Here is a 20977-nt window from a genome sequence, read left to right as displayed (position 1 = left end):
GGATGGAAAATGTGATGGGACGAGCAGCCATTAGGACTGCCCTAATAGAAAGGGGGAGGAAAGCACTCACTAGGGGATGCACTCCAGAGGTTCTAGCCACCCATTAACCAGCTGGGGAAGCAGATTGGTGTTCCTTCTCCCCATTAATTTAAAGCCTAGCCCAGGACATTGAGGGGGTGGGTGGGAAGGGAGGCTTTTTGCTCTATTTAAGCAGCAGCAAGGTTACTTTTTGGGTTCCCCAGATCCAGGATTCCTAATTCCCCCCCCCCGGGATTTTTTTAAGTTCCCAGCTCCAGGATGCCAGGACAAGGAAGAATTGAGGCAGCTTCTGCACCCAGTAGAGGCAACATGTGAAGAGAAAAGTAGAAGCTCTGGGACCCCCCTTTCTGCTTGTGGGGGTGTGCCCTGTCAGAGGGGTCTTTGTCCTCCACAGGGGTTGTACTCCTGGTCCCCAAGCTGGCAGCACAGCCTGTTGAAGAGAAGAAGCCGTGCTGGGAGGAGGGGGCTGATGTGTCTGGCTCCAGGCCCCCAGGGCCTGCAGCTGAGCCTGGGCACACTTCTGCTGCCCCCTCCATCTGCTCACAAGAGAGAGGGATGCGGGCCATGCTGCTACTGAGGGTGCCCGCTCCAGGAGCTGCTTGACTGGGACTCGGCCTGCTGCTGAGTCCCCTCCCCTCCACCTCAGCTCATGGGGTGAGGGGATATGTCAGGGCCCCCATGGTGGGGAAGCTAGTGCAGGGATGGCCTTGGGCCATTCCCCCACTCGCTCAGTGGGACCCAGCCTGTAGCTGCAGGGCGTCCTGGGATATGGGGCAGGCAGCAGCACTGGCTGCCTCTCTGGCAGTGGTCCCTTCCTGTGCTGCCACAGCAGGAGTCTGTTGTGTTTGGGGAAGAAAGGCCACAGAAGGGGTCAGGGCTTCTAGAGGGGGTCTCCCTTCCCATGGCCTGGAAGGGGCCAGTCCAGCCCTCCCAGATGCATTACGGGGTGGTTGCCTCTGAGGTGGGTGAGGGTTTCTTTATGTAGTTTTGCCAGGGCATTGTGGGCCTAGGCTGGCTGCCCCGTGGGGAGAGAGATTCTCGGTTGCCACAAGACTTCAGAGCAGAGAGCCCTACTGGCATGGCCCCAATGGTGAGAAAGAGTTACTAGAGGTCGGGAGCTGGAGGATGAACACCTCATGACCACTGCTGGAAATGTTCATCTTACAGTAGTTAGTGACTCGGGTGATGGGCACCTCTCCTTCAGGTGGGAGCCCAAATCCCTTTCACAGGGGTCTGAGTCTGGAGGAAGTGAGGGTCTCAAACTGACTGAGGAAGCAGCAAAGAATCCTGTGGCACCTTATAGACTAACAGACGTTTTGCAGCATGAGCTTTCGTGGGTGAATACCCACTTCTTCGGATGCACTTCTTCTTGCATCCGAAGAAGTGGGTATTCACCCACGAAAGCTCATGCTGCAAAACGTCTGTTAGTCTATAAGGTGCCACAGGATTCTTTGCTGCTTCTACAGAACCAGACTAACACAGCTACCCCTCTGATACTAAACTGACTGAGGTTGATTTGGAGGATGGAGAGGGTGAGACTGTCTCTGGGTTGTGCCTCTCTCTCCTGTAGCCAGCAGGGAGGCCATCTGAGGCCTCTGGATTCCAAGAATGGGGGTCAATGGCCCCCAGTAGGGGAAGGCACTGGCTGTGGTATGCTGTGCACCATGCCAGAGGTAGCCACCCAGATTCCACCTACCTTGGCCATGCCACCTAACGCACAGGCTTTGAGATGATTTGGCAAGATTGTTGGCCTTGGTTGCCCAGATGGAGGGGCAATGCTGTCACAGGTTTGGGGTGGGATCAGTGTTCCACAGTGGGCCACTAAGCTACCAGGGCAGGAGACGCCCCCATCCCATGATCTGCCAGGAACAGCACACCCCTTGGGGCTTCAAGCACTGTAACAGTTTCTAACAAGGTACAAATGGGTGACGCAGGTGCCAAAGCTCAGGGATATGCTGAACCTGACTGGCCTGTTGGGACTCATTTATCTAAAGGGGCAAAGGAAAAATATGGAAACCAAGGAAATGTTATCCAGGATATTATACACTTGTGCTTCCAGTCTAATTAGTGTGTACAGAAAATTTAAATATAAATATGAATATAATTTATAATACTATTCCATATGTACAGCAACTTATGTGATCTTTTTCAATTTCCATTGTTAAAAATCAGTAAGGCACAGTCCACATGATGGACTAGCAGCCTCCAACTTCATTTAAATTGATTTAGTAAAAAGATGATTGCAAGAAAGCAAAGAAATACATGTTAGTGGGTTTTGCAACCGTTCAGTTTTACAAAAAAGCTATGTGATTCAATTTGAAATTTGTGGAAGAAAACAATATGACCACAAAAAAAGAACGAGTTAGCCCTAGATTGTCGAGCTTGTCAATCAATTTTCAAGTTTTAGAATGTTCTTAGTCAAGTGAGAGGCCCAGGAAGAGGTGAGGGAGTTCACACAGGAAATGAATACATTAGGGACCAAGCTAGTACAGTAGATTGTCAGAGTCTTATTCTTAGCCTTTCAGTGGTTAGCTAGGCAACCTCAAGCAAGTTAGTCGCTCTATTTCAATTGAGTCAGCTGTCAAATGGATGATACATACTGTGCCAATCACACAGGTCTGTTGTGAAAATTAATTTGAGTGGTTTATGTTCAAAGTATTATTTTTTACTATCTCCATCTAAGCAGCAGAATTAGAATATACATTAAAATTCATGCAATATAAAACATTGTTTATAGGAAAAATGTTACATGCTGAACTTCAGGTACAGGATACATAATTTAATAGAATTTACTTAAACTATTTTTAGTCTTACTTTACTAGAGTTATTCGGAATTGGAAGGCTGACAAATCAAATACCTGTTAGAGTGAAAATAGCCTTCAAATAATCACTCTTCTCAAAACAGCAACTTAATTCATGTGTAATTCCTATGCTATACTCTGTTTATTTTTCAGAAGTCCATTTCTGAAACTATATTAACAGTCAGCTTGAGAGGAATCAAAGTGACTATGTATTTTACAGAGCTGTGTACTGTTACTAGTATGAATGGTGCTTTATATCCATCTCTATTATATACTTTCAGTGTCACTGTGGGACAAATTATCTCCTTCCTCACATTGGTGAGCAGCTATTCACATGTTTTATGTGAATTCACTGAATTCAAGTCTATGGGACTACTTGTGTGCGTAACTGGTCACCAATGCATGCATGGAAGTCATATGCTAAAATAATGAGAGATTCAAATCCTGTCCTGGCTGATGCAGGCAGGAGATGCATGGCTGCTGTCCCATGTTACATCTCCTATCACAATCCTCCCAGCGAGGGCAGGATTAGACTATTGTCAAGTGTAAGAGTTAAAAAGTCTGAGTCAGGCCTCTAAAAAATCATGACTGACTTTAAAATAACAATTTGAAAAAAATAATTGTTGATTTTTTTGTTATTTGCCTTCTGGTTTTCAAGTTTAAGGTGAAATTGGGTTACAGTTTCCATCTTTTCTCCATAACCATGCGCTGTTGACTGCACTTTATGTACTGACCAATGGGTGTCTGGCCGCAGATACTTGCCAGCAGACCTTTCCTCCTTGGAGCTGCAGTGTACAAACTGGCATAGGAACAAGTCCATGTTTCTAGTGCTCTCTCTGTCCTGCTGCTTTTGTGTGAAGGAAGCATCTAGCTCCTCAGGATAAAACAGTTATTTACCTGTATCGTACCTGTTGTTCTTTGAGATATGATGCACACAGAGGTGATGCATGTGGGGGGAGGGGGCATTCGTGGTCATGTGCCCCCACTGCTGCCCTCTCTGCCCTCCCCCACCCCCGCTCCACTATCAGCAGGTACAGGTAGTCTCTGGATGCACACATGTATTCCATGTAGGTATGTGTGCCCCCAGTAACCTGAAGCCAGAGAACTTTGCCTAGCAGTACCCATAGGGGCAGCGCTCATGCCCTATGGCCCTAGCCCCTCCTCTAGGTATATAAAGGTGGCACTGCCCCCATCCTCCCTCAGTTCCTTCACACCAAACATCAAAAGTAAGGACCTCAGTGCAGAAGGGATGGAGGATGGGCTGCAGAATACATGTCTGCATCACATCTCAAAGAACAACAGGGCAGTAGCCATGTTTTCTTCTTTGAATAGATGCAGCCATGTATTCCATGTAGAAGACTCACACAAGCACTACTCGCAGGAGGTGGGACTCAGAGTCTATTTAAACATGGACTGCAGGATTGCCTTCCCAAAGCTTGCATCTGATCTGGAGGTGTTAGTAGTAAAGGACAATGGTTTGTAAACATGTACAGAGGACCAAGTGGCAGCCCTGTAAAATGTCCAATATAGGAACGTCATTAGGCCAGTGGTTTTCAAACCTTTTTTCTGGCGACCCAGTTGAAGTAAATTATTGATGCCCGCGACCCAAGAGAGCTGGGAATGAGGGGTTTGGAGTGTGGGAGAGGCTCAGGCTGGGGCACAGGGTTGGAGTGCAGGGGGTGACAACTGCGGGTTGGAGCCAGGAATGAGGGGTTCAGAGTGTGGGAGGGGGCTCTGGGCTGGGGCAGGGGTTGGGATGTGGGAGGGAGTCAGGGCTCTGGGGTCAGGATGCAGGACAGGGTCAGGGCTCTGGGTGCAGGCTCTGGGGTGGAGCCAGGGATGAGGGGTTTGGCATGCAGGAGGGGGTTCTGGGTTTTGGGGGGGGGCTCAAGGCTGGGGCAAGGGATTGGGGCACAGGCTTACCTCAGGTGGCTCCCAGTCAGCGGCGCAGCTGGGGTGCTAAGGCAGGCTTCTGGCCTGGCCTGGCACCGCAGACTGCGCTGCGCCCCGGAAGCGGCCAGCAGCAGGTCCGGCTCCGAGGTGGAGGCACGCAAGTGGCTCAGTGTGGCTCTAACCTGCAGGTACTGCCCCCCAGCTCCCATTGACCGGTTCCTGGCCAATGGGAGTGTGGAACCAGTGCTTGGGCGGGGGCAGCGCGCTGAGCCCCATGGCCCCCCACCCAGGAGCCAGACCTGCTGCTGGCCACTTCCGGGGTGCAGTGCAGCATCAGAACATAGGAACTAACTTTCCTTAGCCAGGCAGCACCACCGATGGGACTTAACAGCCCAGTCAGCAGTGCTGACTGGAGCCGCCACGACTCAGTGCCTTCAATTCCAGTACTGGGTCATGACCTGCAGTGTCTAAAAGGGGGTTTTCAAAATGTTGCCAAGGCCCTCATGGAAAGAGTTTATGCCCTTTGGGCAGATGCAATCTGAGCTATTTTGTATGCTGTCACAATACAGCCCAGAAGGTGCCAAGGACAAAATGGAGGATGAAGTGCTAGAAACTCCTGGAAACACCAGAAAATACTGGAAAACTCCTGAACTACTGGAGACTCAGGTACTGAGAGGCAAAGCAAAACTGAAAACCCACTGATGTGAAAACAGTCGGTGCTGGTCCCAATTTCTTCAGTACTGGACTCAACGGACCCCTCCAAGGCCAGAACTGGAGTCAATGATATGGGTTCTTGCTGACCTCAGCAGGGTACTGGTAAGTGGTTAGATGGCCCTGTTCCATCCGCATGTAGGAAGGAGTATGGTGCTGTCTGTACTCCCCGTAGATGAGGAGGAAGAGTCTACCTGAACTGGGGAGTGATCCTGATTAGAACTACAGGACTTCTTCCTCACTGCATCAGAGGGAGAATGAATCCTCCTCCTCTTGGGGGAAATTGCAGGGTCCGAACATGGTGCAGCATCACTTGCCAGTTCCACAGGTGACCCCCAATCACACGAGGGCCTCAGTGCCAAAGCTGGCCTCATGACCTGTTTCGGAAGGTAGTGCTTCAGCCATAAGTCTCTCAACACTTGTATCCTCTTTTTGAACGACTTACAGATGGAGCACTATTCCTTAATGTGTCAATCACTGAGACACAGCAAGCACCTCTTGTGGGGATCACTATTGGGAATGGCTTTCCCCACACGATGGACAATGCTTGAACCCTGGTAAGGACATCACACAAGGCAGCCAACTACTCCAACACTATACTAACACTAAACTAAACCTATGGTTCTACTACAGTATGCAACTAGGAATCAGTATCCTGGGCTCTTCTTCTGACTGCTGTGCCATTTGAAAGAATGATATAGCAACACTTACCTGCTAAACAAAAGTGTTCTGAGGCTTGATTACACACAGTTTGCAAAGAACTCCGAGATCTTAAAATGAATAATGCAAACAATTATTACTGGACAGAAATTATGAAAGCACATCCCAGTGCATCCATTTCAGGCTCTGAACTGGGTGTGGAGTTATTAACAACAGTACAGGCAAAAACACTTGCTCCATTCAGAGCAGGTTTGGTACGAATTTTTCCCCTCGTCTTTCTCCACATACAGTGCACTTTGTATTCAGTTGGCACCCTGTCCTGATTGAAGGCAAATGAAAATATGTGCACTGTTCATGTACTATAAAACCTAGCCAGGGCTAAAAAGAGAAAAGCTAAGAAAGCCAAAAACAAGTGCCATAAAAATTCTAATAACTAAATAATTTCACAGCAAGGGCATCCAAGGACTGGTGAACAAAGTTGTTGTTCCATAATCTGTTTCGCCAAGTTCTTAGTATCTATCGAGCCTATATCTTACTCTTGATACTGCGCTGATCCCATGCTAGTCAGCGATAGAGACTTTTTCTCCCCTACAAATGACAGACCACTGAGCACATTACACTTCCCATTTCAGTAGTTTCAGCAGCTGCATGATAATTCATAGCAAAAACAGATGCACTATACTGCATAGAAAAAACCCACATTGGACACTATCTTTCACGGCTTCTTTAAATCTCACCTTTTAAAGGCTTTGAGATTAGAGTTTAAATAACACAAGCTGTAGAGTATTTGGAGTAAAAACGTGTGCTCATGGAATGAGCAGAATTAACTACTGTGAGAAGTTGATGAGGAAGTGAATAAATTGAATGAACAGTTTTCACTAGCTGCGTTTCCATGTATACCCTCCCTGTGGTAAGTACTATTTCCACATCTTGTTCCTTAAATTATACATTGTTCAGTAACCATATGCTAGGCAACTCAGAAGTCGCATGTTCTGATCACTTAAATAGAAAAGAGAACATGAATATCTGGCCCCTCCTCTTTGAAGTCGGATGCAGTAGTAGAAACAAGCCCAAACCAAAGCTCCAGATACAGACAGCCCCAGACTTTGGGGAAGTTTGGATCCAGATCCCAACTTTGCCTCTCTGTAGATACATACACACACAAAAAACTGCTGTTCATTCACTTACTTATGTACACAAAATTTGGTTTAAATTTTGGTTTTCTGTTACACCAATAAAATCCCCATTGACTTCAAATCCCAGGTAATAAAACAAATCACATAAAATTAAGCTAGGTGTTGGGGGGGGTTTTTGGGAGGGGGGAAGGGGATGGAGGAGCCGGAGTTGGGCAATCAAGGTATGTCTATACTGCAATTGGACACCCACGGAGAGCCTGTGGGACTCGGGCTAAGGGACTGTTTAACTACAGTGTAAACTTTTGGGCTCCAGCTGCAGTCTGAGTTCTGGGACCCTTCTACCTCGTAGGGTCCTGAAGCCCAGACTCCAGCCCAAGCCCAAACATCTATATTGCAATTAAACAGCCCCTTAGCCTGAGCCTCTAAGACCAAGTCAGCTGGCATGGGTCGGCTATGGGTTTTCAACTGCAGTGTAGACATTACTCAATTACATGAAGATTACTGAGGGTAGAATATGTTGCCCTTAGTTTGGGCAAAAGTGAAAACAAAATATATAAACACAATTTCAGTCTCTGTGTGGTCTTTTTAAAAACGAGTTTGAAGGAAATTGCAGTGTCTGGATTAGATTATACTGGTACGGAGGCAAGAATAACCACAATAAGATATGTAATGGAAGATCACATAAACTGGACTAAAGGGGCATTAACACTATCAGATTTTTGATTATCAAATAAAATTACACTCAGTAACCTGTTTCCTGCGTGGTATAAAGCAGGGTGATTTTCAAAAACTTGAAAGTAATAAAGTGTAAAATATTTACATTACTTCCCACTAATTTTGCAATGTGTTCCACTCCTTCCACCCCCACCTCATCTCACTTCTCTTCCCTAGGAGAACAGCTGTGTTCTTACCACATGTTGGCTAGTTCAGGTTAGCTAACGTGAGGTAAACTTCCAGTGAAGACAAAGTGTTTTGCAGTTTTCACATTTGTCAGCAGGTCAAGGTACACCCCAGACTCCCTCATAGTAACTGGTGTGAACCCTACAAACTGCCTTGTCTTCACTTAGGATTTTACCTCAGGCTAACTACAATTAACTAACGTGGTCTGGACACCGGGGTTTTTTTTCCTCCAAGTGAAAGCATACCATTTTAGTTTGACTGGCTTTTCTCTATTTTCCTCCTGTGTTGTTTTCATTTTCTGAGACTCCCCTTCAAGCTGTCTTTTACAAATATATTGGTTTAATTCCCCAATCCCTTCACCTCCCTACCCCCAGTATTTTCTCCATTGTTAAATTTAAGCAGGTCAGAGTCCAGGGACAAATAGCCACATCTCAAAAACCATCACTGCAATTCCCCTCTTGTTGGTAAATCTCTGCAGTGAAGCGAAAGACTGAATGGGAGTGAGACAGAAAAAAACAAAAACTGTAGAGAACTGAAAGTGTCAAAAAGAAGACGGTCAGACCGAAGCCAGAGAGAACATCTGAGGTGAAATCCTGACCCTAAAAAATAAAATGGGAGTCTTGCCATTGACTTCAGTGGGTCAGGATTACACTTTTGAGAGGCTGGGCAAGAGCTACTGATGTTACAGCCAGTTGGAATATACACAAAGGTTCTGCAGACCTTTACACATGACTCTCAGAGTGTCTGATAAAACACATCCCCCTGTCTGGGACTTCACATATTCTCTTCTTGTTCATGTACACTACGATTTATTAAAAAGTTTAGAGTTACTTTTTTTCTGTGAAAGGATTCACAATTTTTAAAGTATTTTTATATATATAAATAAAGGTAATGGGAAAGGAAAGTATAGATTTAAGGGGCAATGGCAATACAAATTGGGTCTCAAGTTTAGTTTTGTAAAAGCTTGTTTTTACAAAAGTAGAGACCAATAGAAATAGTTCCACTTTTTTTTTTTTTTTAAAGTTTCAATAGAACTAGTTTTAAAACAAAATTCCATCACCTCACTAAACATCCAACTCGAACACTGCAACCTCTGGAAGTGAAAAATGAAGATGACTAAATATAAAAGCATGAATTATGTCATTGTTTTTCACTGTCCCAAAAGAGAGTGCAAAACCAACCGAACAATCAGCACAAACAGTGAAGAGTAATTTGGATTTTACCATTTAGTTATGTCATGTGCTTACACCAGCTTTCCACTAGCTCATTTACACTGTCTAATGAAGGTAAGTATAAATAAATATATTGATACCGCAGAATGCTCTGATTTTGCATGGTTATTGTGGGCTGTTTGGGAAGATTTTCCTCATTTAAATTACTTATTTGCCAAGTAATGCACATTGGAAAACATAATCCCAACTATCCATACAAAATGATGAGGTAGGTCTAAATTAGCTGGTAACACTAAAGAAAGATCTTGGAATCATCATGGATAGTTCTCTGAAAACATCTGCTCAATGTGCAGCAGCAGAAAAATAGAAAGCTCCTCAAAAAAGCTGACAACATTAGGAACCATTAGGAAAGAGATAGATAAGAAGACATGAAATATCATAATGCCTCTATATAAATCCATGATATGCCTACACTTTGAATATTGTGTGCAGTTCTGGTCACACCATCTCAAAAAAGATAGAAGTGGAAAAAATACAGAGAAGGGCAACAAAAATGATTAGGGGTATGGAACAGCTTCTACATTTAGAGAGATTAAAAAGACTGAAACTATTCAGCTTAGGGGGGGAAAAAAAAGATACTGAGGGATCACCCAATGGAAATTAATAGGCAGCAGGTTTAAAACAAACATAAGGAAGTACTTTTTCACCCAATGCACAGTCAGCCGGTGGGATGTTGTAAAGGCCGGATTATGACATTCTAAAGCCCTAAATTGGAAAAAATAACCCCAACTATACATACAACATGATGGGGGCTAATTTAGCTACAACGAGTCAGGAAAAAGATCTTGGAGTTATCGTGGATAGTTCTCTGAAGATGTCCACGCAGTGTGCAGAGGCGGTCAAAAAAGCAAACAGGATGTTAGGAATCATTAAAAAGGGGATAGAGAATAAGACTGAGAATATATTATTGCCCTTATATAAATCCATGGTACGCCCGCATCTCGAATACTGTGTACAGATGTGGTCTCCTCACCTCAAAAAAGATATTCTAGCACTAGAAAAGGTTCAGAAAAGAGCAACTAAAATGATTAGGGGTTTAGAGAAGGTCCCATATGAGGAAAGATTAAAGAGGCTAGGACTCTTCAGTTTGGAAAAGAGAAGACTAAGGGGGGACATGATAGAGGTATATAAAATCATGAGTGATGTTGAGAAAGTGGATAAGGAAAAGTTATTTACTTATTCACATAATACAAGAACTAGGGGTCACCAAATGAAATTAATAGGCAGCAGGTTTAAAACAAATAAAAGGAAGTTCTTCTTCACGCAGCGCACAGTCAACTTGTGGAACTCCTTACCTGAGGAGGTTGTGAAGGCTAGGACTATAACAATGTTTAAAAGGGGACTGGATAAATTCATGGTGGCTAAGTCCATAAATGGCTATTAGCCAGGATGGGTAAGAATGGTGTCCCTAGCCTCTGTTCGTCAGAGGATGGAGATGGATGGCAGGAGAGAGATCATTTGATCATTGCCTGTTAGGTTCACTCCCTCAGGGGCACCTGGCATTGGCCACTGTCGGTAGACAGATACTGGGCTAGATGGACCTTTGGTCTGACCCGGTACGGCCTTTCTTATGTTCTTATGTTATGTTAAATTATGTTAAGTGAAACCGGCCCCATATCATAAAAAAGAAAAAAAAAGTTTATTATTTTCACGGAAAGGACATTGAATATATAAACACGAAAGCTTTATATTTGCATATATACACAGGTGAAGTTGTAAAAATAGAATAATCTTCATTTTCAGCAGTCCTCTCTGTAACGATGACATGACAGAAATAAATTTTAGACAAATTCTTTGAACTAATTGCGTATGTAAGTAAAGTAAACAATATAAAAAAATACAAAAATAAAAAAATACAGTAAATAATACAATGTACCAGAAGAGTTCTCAAGAAATTTTTCTTCTGACGGGGCATCTAAATTGTGGAATTCCTTATTTGAATAGGCAATAAGACTCTGAGAGGATATAAGATGGCAATAGAGGATACATGATGCACATAACCCACAGGCTTAAAGCTCAACTATTAGTTATATTGATATGAATTACACCCAAGTAATAAGCAAACCATCAGAAAATTGTAGGCAAGTTGTATTTTTCCAATAATTTGATTTGTTGTGTTTTTAGAGAAGGTTATGCTGAATTACCTAGTATTGGTACTAAAATTAGTAGCAGAAAATTTTTATTGAAACCAGTAAAAAAATTTTTTTTTACTATATTATAAATAAATTATACACATACCAAAAAGCTGTGTTATTTTACCAACATATTTCTGTGAAAGTTAGTGCTATGTTCTCACAGGAAAACAAGAAAGGATATATAATTTTTTTACACCATGAATAAAGAAAATTATCCTCCTTTTCATATGAATAAATGAAAAAACCATTTGATTAATTTTGTTAGGGAAATATAAAGATTATCCAGAATATATATAAAATATATTTACAAATTTTTATTCCGATTTAATTTTCACTGTGAAACAATGAATTGTTGGGATTTTTCTTTTGCCATACTATAAAAATACAATGTATTATGCATATGTGTGATTTATAAGTCTATATAAGAATTTTTACATAGCATAATACCTATAATAATATATTATCTTGCACACCCCAAACCTGCTAAGCAGAAAATCCCAGTCTTTTCTAGGCAAACATCTCTCTTCACATTCACTTTTCTATCCTGTGTCTCCCCCAGGACCACTAATTAATCTTGAGTAAACACCTTGGACACAGAGTGACAACAAGCTAGATGTGCAAAAGAGAAAGAAAGAATTTACCAGAAAAAAAGACTGGTAATCTCTAGACAGGCATTGAGAAAATGAGAAAAAACTAGCCTATATTCAAGCAAATATAATGAATATTATAGGCTTTAATAGCCTATAAATTATATATGCACATGGTGGGCAAGTTATTTCAAATTAAATACTCAGAATATTTTGATATCTATGTATATCTTCCTTCACTTGTCTCAAAACCCTCTATTTATCCTTTTATCAGCACTCTCTGATATTTACTATGAAGGTTCCCGAAACTGACGGAGGGAAGCCAACACAAAATTTATCCTCCTCAAGATCCACTGGACCCAAGTCCATAAGATCATCACCTGCAAACTCAATCATGTGAAGCATGGATAGCACATGAAGCAGAAAGCGGCATGCACACTAAAATACACAGTATGTATGTATAGATCAAAAGAAGAAAGAACACACTAACATACGAGCGTGAACTTGGCAGGATTGCTTCACGACATTGCCGTCTCCGACCTCACATTTTCTCTGATTTTATCGGCAGTGAGATTTATTTATTTAAATAAGTTATGAAGACATGGTCAGAATGTTTCCAGTAGCAGCTGGTCAACAAAATGCTGCCTTAGGTGACTGATAGTATTTCTATGAGTAAGTCTGCTAATTTTACAAGTGCAATTATTGTTTTTTCCCCTCTGCCCTGGCCCCTCGCCTGTCAATAATGAACAATTAGTGAAGGGTAAGGGTAAGGGTATCTGTATAGCCAAATGTGCATATTTTTGTCATATCTGAATGAAAATGTCTATATTTTAGAATCTTCTTTTTCCCATGTCTCCTTTATTTATCACAATCGGTTGATAAAATTTGAAATGGAGTCAGATTTTTTATTTTTTTAGAGGCCCCTCATATTGCAAGGCCCTAAATTGTAGCTTAGATAGCTTATACCTTAATCCAGCACTGTTCTGACTGCTAGTTACCTGAAAGTGTGCAGGAATCTTCTACATGTCTAGCACCACCACCACCAAGCATTTTCCATTGCAGAGATATTCGCTGGGACTTCACGTCTCCTTAGCCTATGTTTCACTCTAATACTGTCCCTTGCTCCAACTAACCTTTTTTTTTTGGTAAGCTTTGCTTTCCCTAGAGTTGAATGTAAAAGATGCCGTACACTCACTGTACATTGTCACAGTATCCCTCATCGTCTACCTTCTGGCTATCACGATTATATTGGAGAGTAGAAGCCCACTTATGGGACTCATGAATTTTTCCCAACCAAATCTATTTTTTCACATTTAAAAAAATGTGACAGACACAGAAATGAGATTTAGGTCCCTTTTTGCTTATGTTACACACATGCAGTTTATAAATACAATCAGAAAAGTGATCAGGGCCTATGCTAGCCTCCCCAAAAGGGTCAGGTCTACATTACCTAACCCAAGTTGCACATCCGGCAGAGGTATAGGATTCTCTTTCAGAGTAAAGAATCACTCAGGTTTCTAATGTGAGTTTAGACTCAAGATCTCCTGCAAAGAGGAGAGTCAAGTTATTTTCTTTCATGTGTTCTCATACCTTAACTATGTCAGTGTCAGTTATGTGAATAAGTTTAAACTGATGACAATTGATGTAATGTTTAACTAGTATGGATTACATCCCAGGAATTTGTTTTAATATAAAAACATTAAACTACAATTCAGATATTAATTCCATGAAGGCAACATTATACTAGTGCAGATAAGATCTGGAAACACAGGCAGACTTCTGTATGGATATGCAATTATGTAATATAAAAAGGAAGACATCTGCTGTAAATCAGTCTGTTTATTTTCACTTGAAAGCCTCAAGATAGAGGACTGTTTCTCATAATCCCCTTCTCCTGTCTCTTCAAAGGATCATGTTTAAAGGTTTAAATATTCTCAATTCTAAATGAACATTGTTTACAAGTATCTTCTGAATTATAATTGGTCTCAGATTACCTAAACAGTTCTACAGCAAGCCTATCATTGTTTAATATATATTGTAAGCTTGTTATGATGAAACATAACCGCGAAATGAATTAAGTGCATTGTTTGTAGAGGATAAATGAAAAGAGATAATGAACATTAAGAACTGCATTTAAGGCAAAAACCGTGTCATCATTCCATACATGGATTTCAACTCCAATATTTTGCCCCTGATATCAATAGGCATCATGCACACAGGGAGAGCAGAACATAGGAGACCAAATCCACACATACAGTTTGGAGAATGCAACTTTAAAATGTATAACCCTGGCAAGACAGGAAAGTCAGAAAGGGACCTGGGTGTCATTGTAGACAACTCAATAAAGACTTAAGTAAAATCCTGCTCATACTGACATCAAGGTCTATGACATCAGAGCTGTCAGTGACTAGGAAGACTGGGTCCTAAATCAGAATATGCTTATACAAGACTGATATTGGTAAAGAAAATAAAACTAACTTTCTAAAGTTAGCCTTTGTCAGTCATTTATCATAGGACCTTCAAATCCTCATGTGATACTACATCAGCTTGGGTCTTTTATTCAGTTCATGGGACCATGACAAGATCAGTTATAGAGACCATTCTATCATTCAGACCTTAGGAGGAATGTTGCTGTTATTTTTCAAAGACTTAGTTCTATAAAAACTTACAGTTCCGAGATCAACAATGAAACAGTCTCCTTTGTTGAAACTGGCCCAGCTGAGAGGAACTTCTGTAGCTCTCACTACCCTCCGGCCCTTAATATGCAGAAGCCTCTGTGCACTCAAGTCGTTAGTGACTACGTGTTTAAATCCAGATGCAACACCACCTGCCTAAATACAAAAAACAAATACGGAAACTTTGATTAAGTTTGGTTTGCTTTCTACAGCATTATTGAGACATCAGACATGTACGAAATGAGAGATATGTGGCATGCTGCTTGGGATTACCAACACTGACTGCAGCCCAGAAGAAAAGAGACAGACAATGGGTCAGATCAACTCCTGCTCTTCTATGAACAGAGGGGATGCAGCTGTAATTCAGATACACCAGTGTGTGGAACTACCACAGAAGGGATCGGTGTCAGTATCATTACATCCCTTCCCCTGTTCCTATGAAGACCCTCTGAAAGCGGGAAGCAGAGAATGGCACTGGCTGTTCTCTCCATCACTATTCCCCACAACCATGTGAGGACACCCAGCTTAAGGTAATGCTGACCCAGACTGTCTGGGCAGGACTCAAGATGGGAGCCCACAGGGGCTAGGAGGAGGTATGGAGGCATAAGGCCTCTGCACAGATGACTAGAGATGGGCAAAACTCCCCCCCAGCAGGTGAAAAAAAAATGCAGATTTGGAAACACTAAAATGATCTGAGAGTTCATGTTGGTTTTGCTCAATTGTTTCAAAAGAAATCTAAAATAATTTTTTTTAAAGTTGAAACAAAACATTTAAATTTTTTTATTCAAAATGAATTTGGTTCAAAATTTTCTTTAATTTCATTTTTTTTTTTAAAAAAATCAAATGTTAAAAAATGGTCAAAATCACATGACATTCTTATTTTTTTCAAAACAAAACATTTTGTTCCGACACAGAACAAACCAACCAACCATATTTTATTTGAAAAAAATTCATTTTCAGTTTGACCAAAATGATTTCCCCCCGCTGATTTTACAGAATTGCCAGCACACCAAAAAAGCCATTACTGACACTTCTCTACAAATGACCCTACCCTCCTCCGTTCTCAAGAGATGTCCTGGTTTCAAGATGCTGTTCTGTGTGGGAAGGAGAGACAATTCCAAGGTAATTCTGTGAGTAATCTACTTGTCCCTGAGGTGGATGTTTACCACCTAGGAAGCAATCGGACCCAGTGTGCTGCCCACACAGGGAAAAATCGAAAACACTGGTTTGAGCTTTCGTGAGTTTAAATTGATTCCTTTGGGGCTTGACTGACTTGGCCTATGTGCCTGCACAGGGGAATAAGCACTTGAGAATAAAGGGTCCCAGACCTTGGGTGCCAGCACCCATCTACTCCCTTCCTCAAGCAAATGGTCAAGGAGAAGTGGGGAATGAGTGCAACTTGGATTCCGGCTCCTCTGTTCAATAGTCACTGTACCTGAGCCAGCACAGACTGGGGGTGATATCTGACTGGATAGATCAGAATAGTAGTGAGTTACTAGTCTCCAGTTCAAGGAGGAAGCAAAATAAGACTTATGACTGAGATACAAGTCATGGGGCTACTCCTGGAGCTGCATAGTTCACACAACACCCCTTGCTCAGGGTTGTGCCTAAAGGCACAGACTATTTATTTCTCAGCAAGCTGCAGCTGAATTAACAAAACAATATTCTTAATACCCAGAGATGTTTCCATCCCTCCAAATGACTAATTAGCTACTGCTGCCCAGGAGAATTTCTGTAGTAACTGGTATGACAACTTACTGCAGGCAACACCAAAGATAAGAAGTTATTGTTGCTGGAAGCACTACATCGGGAAATGAGGTAGACACTGGTGCTGGTTGGAATTTTCAACTTTTTGAAATTTCAATGAAAGTCTCATGAAAAATGCTTGCTGTTTTTCAGCCAGCTCTACTACACATACAAAACTCCAGTGTAACAGGAGTGGACAAACCCCTCCATACAAGATGGAAATCAAACTTTTTGAAGCAAAAACCAAAGGAGGTTCTGGGTATTTTCCACGTTTTTCTTTTTTATACACCTCCAAACACTAGGTTCTGTAAGAGGCCAAAAGCAGAAGTGCCCCAAACCAGTGAGGCAGGGGTCATTCCTCTGGTATTGATAGCTTACCCAGAAGCAGAAAGTACCAAGAATCGCAAGACTGCAGGCTCACATGCGGTTTAACAGCCCAGTTTTGCAATCTTAAGAAGTTGAGAGCTTATTTGAACAGAACCGTTGGTTCCAATATCACAAGCAGGCACTCTTTTTGTGAGCTGGGACATCCTTAGACAAAGACCTTCAAATCTTTTCATACCTACTTTTTATTGCGCACTTATTCTGCCACTTATGTCAAGCAATACCTTACGCTGAGAATATTCCCACTGAAATAAATGCTACTTGCAGAGAAAGGTACTAGTCTATATGAGTAACCATGGTAGAATGTAATCCTATATAATTACCACAGGCAAAGATGGTTCTTTTGTTTGTTTTTAATACCCGTAAAAGTTGTCAAGAAATTGTGTTTGTGATTTTTTCAAAAATTCTAATAGTCATTAATTGTGTTAATATGGTTACTTTGTATTAAAGCTAAGTAGAAAGCAGAACGTATCCCAGAATCCAACAAAGATATGTTTTGACCTTTTGGGGGGGGGGGGGGGGAGGGAGGTTGTGTTTGGTTTTGGAGAAACATTTTCATAGCTGACTGTTTACCTTGTACTTAATCCCTCCTTTGAAATATCCAACGAAGTCAGTAGACTCGTGTCCTTGAATTTCTCTACTCTGCACAGGTTTCCCACCTAGATAGTCATCCATCTGAACAGTGAAGATTGCCGCAGCTGTGCTTTCATCCTGGCTGCATTCTTTTCCTGAAATAAGATAAAATATTACCCTTACTGAGCAAGTCATCCTAGCGTAATAAAATGGGTAGCCTAGATTTTTGTTTTGCAAATAGTTTTCCCTGACCCAATAATCAGATGTGTGATGATATCCTGAGGCTACATTCAGCAGAACAAAAGCCTGTCTATGTTCTGAGAAAATGCACCCAGCCTGTCCTCCTTTGGACCCTTTCAGCAAAAACACGGACACCCTTCAGGACTATTTCGTAGCCACTTGCAGTACTGGCTTTCTACAGAAACAGGAAGTAAAAATGTCTAAACAGTACCTCTCTCAATCTTCTTGAGTAACATTCTAGTTTAATGAGACAAATTCAAGCCTGAAAAATGGCTCTGAAAGCTACTTCTGGCTTTCCGAAGTGACTTGTTTTGAGCGTGAGCATGGAAAACTCTTGTGAGGGGCAGGGAGCAGAAAATAGTTACCTGGGGCAATATTTGAGATGGGAGGAGGATATCAAGTTTGCTAAATGCACTAGTTCCACTTACACTGAGTTTGGTGTTTTATCTTTTCAGAGAATAGCGCACAACAATTCTTATCAGGAATGTGTGACCACATTTATGGTCAAGGCTCATCTTAGTCTACTATTGCATGCTTTGTAAAAACCCCTTTCTAGCCTGATTAGAGTCTCTCTACAGTCCAAAAAACCCAGGTTGTACAAGTTTAGTAAGACAGGTGTTTAAGTTTAATTCTCTGGAAAGAGACCAGTAGTCACTGGTCTCGTCAGAGTGCTTTTATTCCATCATTGGCCGTGCCTGTGCCTGGTTTCTGGCACTGAGGTGAAGCAGTGTTCAGAAATTCTGAAGCAATCACATAAGGGGCAAGTTTGTTGTTTTTTTAAATGGAAAAAGTTGTGTGCTTTCAGCTGAGTCATCAATAGCAGAGAACCACTGAACTCAGCTGTTGCCTTGCTACTAGCTGACTGAACAACACTTGGCTGAAAACACACTAATGACTAGGCCACTAAAAGTCTAGTTGGCCACAGCGGCCGGCTCTGCATGGCTCCCGGAAGTGGCTGGCATGTCCCACTGTCTCCTATGTGTAGGGCAGCCAGGAGGCCTCCACATGCTGCCCCTGCCTGTGGTGCAGGCACTGCCCCGAGCGCTGGCTCCTCAGATCCCATTGGCTGGAAACCCCCCGCCCCAACCTCCTGCCCCAGCCGTGCCGCACCCAAACTCCCTCCCAGAGCCCATACCCCCTCCAGAACCCCAACCCCAGCCCCGAACTCCCTTCCGCAAGCAAACTTCCTCCTGGAGACCACACACCAACCTGCTGACCCAGCCCTGAGCCCCTTACTGCACTCCAAACCCCTTGGCCCCAGCCCAGATCCCCCTTCTGCACCCCAAACCTCTCATCCCCGGTGTTACATTGCACTCCATATGATTTGATAGCTGCTTTCAACCTGAAAGGGGGTTCCAAAGAGGATGGATCTAGACTGTTCTCAGTGGTACCAGATGACAGAACAAGGAGTAATGGTCTCAAGTTGCAGTGGGGGGAGGTTTAGGTTGGATATTATGAAAAACGTTTTCACTAGGAGGGTGGTGAAACACTGGAATGGGTTACCTAGGGAGGTAGAAGAATCTCCTTCCTTAGAGGTTTTTAAGGTCAGGCTTGACAAAGCCCTGGCTGGGATGATTTTGTTGGGAATTGGTCCTGCTTTGAGCAGAGGGTTGGACTAGATGACCTCCTGAGGTCCCTTCCAACCCTGATATTCTATGATTCTGATTTTATGAAAATATGCTAATGAGTGTGATATAATGTAACTGGAATACACTTCATGCAAAAGGTCTCTTGTAAGGTATCATTACAAATCTTACAATCTACTGAGTGTGTTCATCCTATTGGTATAAATGTATCATTCTTGTATCTGAAACTAGAAATATGAAATAGTACTCTGAGGTCCTATTATAATTATGCAAAGTGTGGGCCATTAATGGTGGTTTGGAATCTTGATGGCTCCCATCAACTAGGACAATTCGTTGTAAATAGCTCTGTTTACTTGCAAGCCTTCCTGTGAGTCAGGCCAGGACGAATGAAGGCTTGGGGTCTCACAGGATATGTGAAAATGTCACCTGGTACTGGAATCCATCTTAAACCTGGTGCTTTTCCATTTAGAAGGAGGAGTGGGGACCCAGAGAGACAAGATTCCTACCTTGTGCCAAAGCTATGTAAGGGGGTGAAACAGAAAAAAGGGGGCTGCAATCATGAGAAATCCCCTAGCTACCACCAGAGCTGGAACAAGGACTGTACCGGGGAAAGGATTGGGCCCAGACTAGAAAGGAGTCTAGTCTGTGAAAGAAGCTTATTAGAACACCTAAGGGTGAGATTTCATCTGTAATCAGTTTCTTACTATATTAGGCTTAGACTTGCGTGTTTTTGTTTTATTTTGTTTGGTAACTTACTTTGTTCTGTCTGTTATTACTTGTACCAACTTAAATCCTACTTGTTATACTTAATAAAAATCACTTTTTGCTTATTAATTTACCCAGAATTCGTGGGGGGAGCCAACAGCTGTGCATCTCTCTCTCTCAGTGTTATAGAAGGCGGACGATTTATGAGTTTACCCTGTACAAGCTTTATACAGAGTATAACAGATTTATTTGGGGTTTGGACCCCATTGGGAACTGTGTATCTGGGTGCTAGAGACAAGAGCACTTCTTAAGCTGTTTTCAGTTAAGTCTGCAGCTTTTGGGGGATGTGGTTCAGACCTGGGTCTGTGTTTGCAGCAGGCTTGCGTGTCTGTCGCAACAAGAGAGAGTACTGAAGTCCCAAGCTGTCAGGGAAAATGGGCTCAGAGGTAGTCTCAGCATATCAGGTGGCAGTCCCAAGGGGGTCTCTGTGACCAAACCCATCACACCCAGCCCCACCCCAGAGCCCATATCCCCAGCCAGACCTCACACCCCACCCCTATAACCCAGCCCGGAGCCCCTTCCCACACCCTGAGCCCCTCATTTCTGACCCCACCCCAGAGCCCATACCCCTCCCACACCCCAACTCCCTGCTCCAGCCTGGAGCCCCCTCCCACATCCCAAATCTGTATCCCCGGCCCCACTCCAGAGATCACACCCCCAGCCGGAGCCCTCACCTCCTCTCTCACTCTAACCTTCTGCCCCAGCCTGGTGAAAATGAGTGAGTGAGGGTGGGGGAGAGCAAGCAACGGAGAGAAGGCGGATGGCGTGTGTGAGCACAGAGCCTTGGAGAAGGGGCAGGGGCAGGGCAAGGGGTGTTCGGTTTTCTGCAATCAGAAAGTTGGCAATCCTAGGTGAGTGAGAAGTGACAAAACTAAGACTTTACTTCCAGCATCAGGCTCCAGACAGTCTATGCC

General features: G+C 42.9%; 1 protein-coding gene across 17 annotated transcripts in view; it reads right to left on the bottom strand.

The window, feature by feature from the left end:
* The window catches only part of SCIN (scinderin), a 148700-nt gene that overhangs the window by 60549 nt on the left and 67174 nt on the right, over positions 1-20977 (bottom strand). For all 17 annotated transcript variants that reach the window (XM_039525853.1, XM_039525856.1, XM_039525860.1 and 14 more), the window contains 2 exons: positions 17473-17627; positions 14764-14925 (listed from right to left, as the gene is read on the bottom strand). In XM_039525853.1, the coding sequence (XP_039381787.1) occupies positions 14764-14925; positions 17473-17627 (317 nt within the window). The remainder of the gene's footprint in view (positions 1-14763; positions 14926-17472; positions 17628-20977) is intronic.

The sequence above is a fragment of the Mauremys reevesii genome, linkage group 2 (genome assembly GCF_016161935.1).
Source record: "Mauremys reevesii isolate NIE-2019 linkage group 2, ASM1616193v1, whole genome shotgun sequence".
Classification (NCBI taxonomy): Eukaryota; Metazoa; Chordata; order Testudines; family Geoemydidae; genus Mauremys; species Mauremys reevesii.
Note: the sequence above shows the minus strand (reverse complement) of the source record. Positions and strands in the feature narration are given on the sequence as shown.